At 26.7% G+C, this 8906-nt stretch overlaps 1 protein-coding gene and 1 pseudogene across 1 annotated transcript; both read left to right on the top strand.

Annotated features, from left to right (window-relative positions):
• Positions 1-2219: 2219 nt before the first annotated feature.
• On the top strand, positions 2220-6007 carry LOC132939027 (uncharacterized; annotated as a pseudogene).
• A 45-nt stretch (positions 6008-6052) lies between these two features.
• LOC132939017 (uncharacterized) lies at positions 6053-7381 on the top strand. Its single transcript, XM_061006017.1, has one exon. It carries the CDS (start codon positions 6053-6055, stop codon positions 7379-7381), a length of 1329 nt encoding a protein of 442 aa, XP_060862000.1.
• The last annotated feature ends 1525 nt before the right edge of the window (positions 7382-8906 follow it).

Raw genomic sequence — 8906 nt, 5'->3', positions numbered from 1 at the left:
GTTACTATAATAGCTATGGATTAGTTGTAGAATTGTGATTGTTATTGAGAGAATGAATACATTTTGCTTTGATATCGTCGTGATCGCGTTGCTGTTATGTCTAAAAGTAGAGGTTGATTGGTGATATTTAACTGCCGGTGTTTCCATGAGACCCATATAATGTTAAAAAAAAAAATACAGCAAGAACGTAGATTGGTCAAATGTTTAATTACAGAAAATAATATTACAGAATTGAAAACAGAACGTTATGATGCATAAAATATGTTTGCATAAAATATTTTACCCGAAAATTCTATATTAGGAAATATGTTTCCAGAAGTTTATTGACATTTTTTAATTCTTGATTAAAATGTGTGGGTACAAAATATAATTTTTTTACGTATTTCTGCTTTTAACTTTTAAATTAGTGTTATGTTCGCGCACTTAACAATTTCGCAACAAATAAAAATAACGAGTTGAAATTACTTTGGCTCAAAATAATATTCTTTATTCAATTGTAATAACGTTTATTTAAAATAAATACCTGCAATTGTCTGTAATGGTCTGTCGTTACACCAAGACTAACTGCTACATGTGAGAGTCCCTGCATGGTCGTCCGTTCAAAAGGGTTTGTTCAGCGGATTCCTTAGACCAGTCGTATGGAGAAGGCAGTCCTCCTCGCCTGTTGTCACACACATATCAGTTTACAATATTATTAAACAGCAATTTTCATTAATACTACAAGAACCATAGAATAATGTTACTAACAGTGACATTAGTGACGCAGATGCTAATGGTAATAGTATCTAGTACACATACGACATACATTAATAAATAATAGCGGTAATTGAAAAAAACAATTAAGGGAAAAATAACTACGTTATAATAAGAAAAATTGTTATTTTGTGTGTGATATTATTTTATTTAGGTATAATAGTAGCTACTTAACCTTTTTTTTTATACCTATCATAATTTATTATATTTATCATAGTCATTATAATTTCATATTTATTAAAATGCTAATTACTCGTGTTAATATAATATTTAAAATTTTTGAAAGTCAATAAATAAGTACCTAATGAGTAATGATTAAACCATTCATAGATAATAATAATAACAACTCCTAAAAAACTCCAGCAACACTTCTAAAATCTAAAAAGTATTAAATCATAATACTGTCTGTTGCACAATATTTGAAAGTCACGCTAGTCATTTTTTTTTTTTTAATATATACCATAGTTAAAGATATGCTCATTATTTCTATATTAATAACTATAGAACTATAGAAATAGGATGTCTTCTTAATACCAAATAACATACCGTAGTCCAATATATTTTCACTATATTTCTGAAACCTTAGTTTTCTAAAATATACAATTATCTATATTAAATCATTTTAAAATCACCTTTTAAATATTACAATCAAGTTACTTAAATATTTGATTTTATCGATGTGGTAACGATCAACAAATGATTCAATTTACACTAATCTGTATATACCATTATACATTTTACTACTCAGTATACTCTTACTATAATATTAAGGACTAGCCCTCCGGTCTAGCAGGGGCAGACACCCGTACCCAACCGTGTTAGCAAAAATTTGATGCCAATTTCGGAAACGCATAAGTCCCACTTATCACGCATAGAAATATCCGCGGTAATTTAACAACAAATCGGAGGGTCAATAAGGATATGTTGAATTAAGTGTCTTATACAATTAAATTAACTTTTAATCGGTGGTATTTTTAAACATTAGGGCCGTAACAATAAACAGTATTTGGTGTAAATACATTGAATATTGATTTAAAACTAAGTCTGATTCAGTTTAATATTAAATTAACGTTAATCCAAACTAGGTTAATGAGTTTTATAGAATTGTTAGTTGTTTTCAACTTAACTAAACACTGGAGTTGTTTTAACACCCGAATTATTCCAATTTAATTACATGGAACGGTGTAATAACCCCAAAATATCTGGAAAAAACCCAACATCGAGCGTCATCACAACCGCCGAGGAGCGTTGAGTAAACATTATTTGATAGTGAAATTATATTAACACTGTCATTTTATTTCTATTGAGACTGTGCAGTGTTCATAAGTGAATAAACGTGTTTGTTTTAAACATTTTTTTATTGTAATATAATATATTGTAAATTCAAATTTGTTGTTAATTGCTACATAATATATAAAAGTTAAACTTAGTAAAGGTGTATAAAGTATAATATTATAGTTGTTAAGATGTATACAGGTAATAATTTCAATACAACAGACGTATCTGAAGTCGTCAAAGTAAGTACCTACCAATTTTTTTAATCAAAAATGTTGCATTGAAAAGCATAAAATGTTAGAATCATTTTAGGATTGTTTTATTAATGAAGATTATTTTCAAAGCACAGATAGTATTGAACCTACCTTTTAAGTACCAAACCTAATCGAAGTGCCTCATATCGAAAATCCTCAGGATATTACTGATGTCAATGTTCCAAGTAAATATTACTTAACCCTGAACCATTTAAGTCCATACACATCATCTAATTCTTTACTTTCAACGTCGACACCAACACATCAAAAATATGGAAAATATAAACCAATGGAATGGACTATTGAGGTATTTTAATAAAAATAACTGTTGTGTGATATAGAGTTTAATATTTTATAAAATAATTTTGTTTTCTAGACAATTTTAGAACTTTTACATACATTCAATGATGGTCGTTTTGTTTTAGCCGACTCAAAAGCAAATAATGGCTCTTTATCCGATGATGGTCAAAATACCCTGACAAAACTACTTATTAATTTTCTATTCCAAGATAATAGCAAGTAAGTGATATATTTTCTTGATTTAACATAATTGATGCACACTTGTTTTAAAAGTACCTACATATTTAAAATCTGATTTGATACCTAGTTAGGTATGAAATATCATTCTTAATAAATTAACTCTTAAAATATTAAAAAATTTGGTTAATTGTATGAATGTCATAACAGATTACAATAATATATTTTAAAACATACAATATATGACATCCACCCCTGCTTTGACACAGTCAAAAAAATAAACAAAGCTTGTGCTTAGGGTGGGTGAGTTCAAAAATAGTTGGTTGAATATAGTATTTTAATACAAAATAATAATAATTACTTAAAAATGAGCACTTCATTTTTAAAAAACAATATACAGTTTTTTAACATAATAAGAAAAGTGAAAATTGCTTACAAATTAACATTATTTAGATCTATAGTACATAAATTATTAATCAACATGGACTTTGTTTTAAACTTAGTGATATCTATATTTAATTTTCTACTTAAATCTATTCCTACATTACAGAATTAAATTTTCCAAAATGTTTGATTACTTCAATACAATTTAAGTCTTTAATTTTGTATTATAAGTACCTATGGACAGTATGGTGTGGTTTAAACATAGTTATATCAGTTTTAAATAATAATAATATGAATGTATGATGTGTCAGTTATATTAGACAATATTGAATTTTAATATTTAATACAATATTAATTAAGTCTAGCATTATAATATTATAACCTTTATTAATTTGTATTTTATAATTATAAAGAGTGGCTTTTTACAATAATATATAATATATTAATGAGTATAAAACAGTTTAAATTTTATATATTTTTTTAGAGGCTCAGATTTATTTTTTCGCAAAATAGCAACATTAATTTATGAAGTATTTCCTAGCGAGCAAAAGGTATTTCGATTTTAAATGAACCATTAGTTTGTATATGTACACAATTTTTTTTCATAGGGTGTATATTTCATACTGGCTGGAGAAGGCAATACTCATGCTAAAGGGAAATTGGTAAAGAGATGGAAAAATGTATCTCGTAGATTGCGTAGTATAGGTGCAATTGAATCCGATAAGAAAAAACCAAGCTCTGCTACAGTTGATCTTGCATCACAAATATTTCCTGGTAATTTCAAAGTATTATATAATATTATACATTTTTCTAATTAATTTTTATATTGTTTAGAAAATGTTGAAACCGCTAAAATCTGGCTTAGTCAAAATGGTTTGTCGGCTAATTTTTAAGATATCAAAAGTAATTGGATAATTACTTACCAAATAAGAAAAATAGAAATACAAGGTGTAGATAATAAATCTGTAACTGATCGTCATCTCTCTGATATTTTCAAATCATGGCCAATTTTGTGTAGCTCAAGAGGACATGACTTAGTAAGTTTTCTTCCCTTGCTATTTTTATTTTACTAATCATTAAATAAATAAATATTATAATTGGTTTAAACTATAAAAAAAATATAAACATTATAACTAATTTGACTATTTAATTTGTTTGTATGACTGTTAGTACCCATCATATTAATTGTTGTATATAAATTTTTTTTTTTTTTAAAGATTTCTGAAGATTTCAAACTTGAATATCCACAAATACAACATGAAACTCTTAGTGATTGGTCTGCGTATATTAAAAAAATGGATATTATTTTCTGACACAATAGTTAGTTTACGGCGGAGTTCAGTTAAGGATAATCATGCCAGAGAACTGTTAAAACACTTTGATGCTGCACAACTAAGAGGAAGTTAGTATAAATAACCAAATTTCATAAAATAGGTTTAGTTAGGTAGGGATCTCTGCTATTATTCAACATTAATTTTAAAGGCTTATTAAAACTAAATATTTTATTTATTTTTCATTAGTTTTGTTTATAAAATCAAGTTCAACTAGTTCTCTTTAATTTCACTGGTTTTATTATTAATTTAATAATTATATTTATTATAATAATAAAAACTTTATAATTGCATACCTGCATGTACAATGTTAGGTATCTACCTATTACATATTATAATTAATAATGATTTGTACTAGATAGTAGAACTGTATTAACCAAGGCATTAACTTTTTATTCATGGTGTTTTATATTTACGTATTAAAACAGTTAATGTATTGAAACTTTTACTCATTCCATCATGTACCAACAAAAACGCAGATTAAAAAGACACAAAAAAAGTCTTGGAAGCCGTCATTGTCAGAGTCTGCAGCAGCTTTTGCGGTTCATGTTACTGTAAGTTTCTTATATTATGAGAATAATTCTTATCACATAAATAAACAACATTTTCTTGTTTTAACAGAACCTTATAGAGCTTGAAGCTGAACTTGGCAGAAGAAGGCTAAACTATGTACAGTATGGAACAACTATACAACCTTTCATAATTTTAGTTGGCCAAGACATATTTTCTGTTGAGTCAATCTATGTCAGAGTAGATGACAACTGTTGGAATTTTGATTGTCCACTAAAAGCACTAAACGCTTGTTTTACAACATACAATGCCTTACATTGTACCTATCCACGTGAGTGTTATGAATCTTGGCTGATTTTACAACTTCAACTTTATAATTTTACAACCATTTACGATCAAAAATCATTAATAATTACATCTTTATCAAGTAAAATGAACGCTTTAAAAAATATTCATTTGTACATTTTTAGTTAATAATTTTCAATTTATTTAGTATCAGTTTTTAATAGTATAAACTAAAATAATAATTTTATCTGTATTTAATATTTTTTCTTATTTTAAAAGTTTTGTTATTTTGTTTAATACATCATGTATAAATGTTATTTATGTTTAAAAGATTTCCGGTCCATAACAAAGTTAATTTGGCATATCAAAATATATCATAATCTTGGTAATAATTTGTTTTATCTCTGTAAACAAAAATATTGTGCACGTGATTTTAGGGGTATAAAAAAATTCAGGCAGCATTTAAATAGAGAACATTTCCAAGTTACAGTAAATCATAACGATGAACTTAGTTTTAGTAATACAATAACTGAATCCATTGTTGAATCTTTGGTAGAATTACCTGATAAATTTAATAAATCATCTACTACATTTTCTGAACTCGATAGTACACCCTTAACAAATAATATTGAATCATATGAATTAATTGAGGAATCTGTCATTATAAATGACCTTGTTAATAATTATACTAAACAAATATTAGACAATGAAAATAGAAGTGTAAACTTATTTCCTTAAGATGAAATTTTGAAAATAAATGTATTACAATTTATTACAAAATTAATGTCGAAGCCTTATCTTACTAACTCATTAGTACAAGATGTAGTGGAAAGTGTTATGGAGCTGTTTTCAAGTGGTATAATAGAACAACTTAAATGTAAAGTTGTTCCTATATTACAATGCAATTGTTCCACAAAACTAGAAGTAGAAAAAATGTTTGATTCATTACAAGATCCATTTTTTGAACTACAAACTCATTATCAACGAATTAAATATTTAATTTCTAATAATTTGTTTTTCAAACTTGAAACTTTGGTGGTAGGTCATATTAAAGAAAAGCGGTATATTAATGGCAAAGATAAGCTTTTAACAGTACCTATACATGGGCATTTTCTTTCTATGAAAAAAAACCTTAAAGCTTTTTTTGAGCTTCCTAATGTTCTTAAAGTCGCAACTGACTTTATGCATGATTCGTCATTACAAAATAATACTCTTATTTCTTTTTTGGATGGCTCGACATGGAAAGATATGAAATTAAAATTTTCTGGAAAAATTGTTTTACCTCTTTTCCTATATTATGATGATGCTGAAATGGGAAACCCATTGGGTTCCCATTCTGGCATACATAAAATAGGGTGTATATATTATACTGTTGCAGCCATACCACCTGAATATTTGTCATCTTTAAATAATATATTTACAGCATTTTTATTTCATTCTTCAGATCGTGGGATAACCAAAGTACCCAATAATATCATGTTTTATCGTCTTATCAATGAACTAATTGATCTTCAAACAAATGGAATTTCTGTATGTGTTGACAATACTTATACTACTATATACTTTGCACTAGGGTTAGTCTTAGGAGATAATTTGGTATTAAACTCTATCTTGGGTTTTGTTGAAAGCTTTTCTGCAAATCATTACTGTAGGATTTGTCGTTATCCAAAACCAGAACTACAGAAAATGTTAAGAGAATCTTTTGAATCATTAAGAAATGAAAATAATTATGTAACAGATACTGGATTAAATGAACGTTGTATCTTTCACGAAGTTCCAAATTTTCATGTTGCTCGAAACATGGTTTGCGATTTCATGCATGATATTCCCGAAGGAGTAGCTCGTTATGATATGGCGATCATTGTACAAAATTTTATAACTAAGAAATATTTTACTCTTGATCAATTAAACTCTCGTATAATTCTTTATCAGTATGGTATAACAGAAAATAAAAATTGTCCTCCAAAACTTAATCAATCCCATTTGAATAATGGCTCCATAATAATGTCTGCATCGGAGATGCTCTGTTTAGTGAGAAATTTTGGTCTCATTGTTGGTGAACAAAAGCTCAAAAAATTGGAAACTATATATTTTATTGAGAAAAATTGTTGATTTATGTTGTGCAAGGAGTATACAACCCGAGTGTTCTAAATTATTAGATTCTCTTGTTACTGAACATAATCGACTATATATGGAATTATCTAATAAGACTTTTAAACCAAAGTTCCATCTTATTACTCATTATGGTGGTTTATTACTAAAGAATGGTCCAATAAGATGAACATCTTCTATACGCTTTGAAACAAAACATAAAGTACTAAAGTCAATTGCTAATTCTGTCCCCTGTCGTATAAATCTCAGTCACACATTAGCATTTAAACTTCAATTACAAACTGTAAGTCGCTTGCTTTCAAAATCTGGTTTAGACCAAGACCTACAATTGGGAATGGGAACAAATACAATTCCCACTACAGAATTACCTTATTCTTTTATGAGTAAATTACCTAATGAGTTTTTATCATCTGTCTTCAACGCTTCCTGGCTCCAATATAAAGGACAACTTTATAAAAAAGGTATGCTTATGGTAATTGATTATAATCTTTGTGATTGTACTTTTGGGAAAGTAATGTATATGTTTTCCAGTAAATCAAAAATTCCTTATTTTATACTTAATCGTTTGTATACTATCGGTTTTGACTCTCATTATTATGCCTATGAAATTACAAAAAATGAAAACTATTCCGAACTTGAAGGGTTTTATATTAATGAGTTACCTGATTCTACTCCAACAGTTCCTCATGTCTTAAGTAATGAAAAAATGTATGCTACATTAAAAAATGCATTATAATGATAACACTAATAAATAATAATTTACTTATTGTTTTTTTTTATGTAAATATTGTAACTATTAATAAATTTAATCTGGCAATTATATTATGTAGGTAGATACCTGTAAGAATGTAATTACTTTATCTCTAATGAATAATATTCTTTTGTTATTTGTGTTGTATTTTTTATATTAATATTTGTATACAGTTTAATTAATTTGTATAATTATATATTATGATATGTTTTACAATGGAAAAATATATGCTACATTAAAATGTGCATTATAACATAATATGAATAAATAATAATTTAGCTATTGGTTTTTTTTTTGTTTTTATGTGATTATTGTAACCAACTTTATAATTTTAATTTGACAATAATTATCATACTATGTAAATACGTATAAGTATGTAATTATTTTATCTCTAATTAATAATATTAATTTGTTATATGTGTTGTATTACCTATGTTTATTTTTATACAATAAAATTAATTTATATTCTATCTGATATTTTTATTATTTTTAATACTTATACTTAATACCATTTTAGAGGAAGAAATCAAGAGTCTTGCTATAATGAGTCATGAAATGTTTTTTTTTGTTTGTGGCATCTAATACGTGAGTTAGGTAGTTCAGGGGAGTTTACAGTTCTATATTAATATTTAATATGCCCAGAGCACATTTTTTTTATTTCATCAGAGTACCTATCTCTACTTATAAATTGTTTTTTAGTTAAGAAGTAATTATTATCACCTCCTCCCACCACCAGCAGATAATTTTGAAAAAATGGACACTGATAATAGGCTA

Source organism: Metopolophium dirhodum, chromosome 1 (genome assembly GCF_019925205.1).
Source record: "Metopolophium dirhodum isolate CAU chromosome 1, ASM1992520v1, whole genome shotgun sequence".
NCBI lineage: Eukaryota > Metazoa > Arthropoda > Insecta > Hemiptera > Aphididae > Metopolophium > Metopolophium dirhodum.
This window is presented reverse-complemented; position numbering and strand designations above follow the sequence as displayed.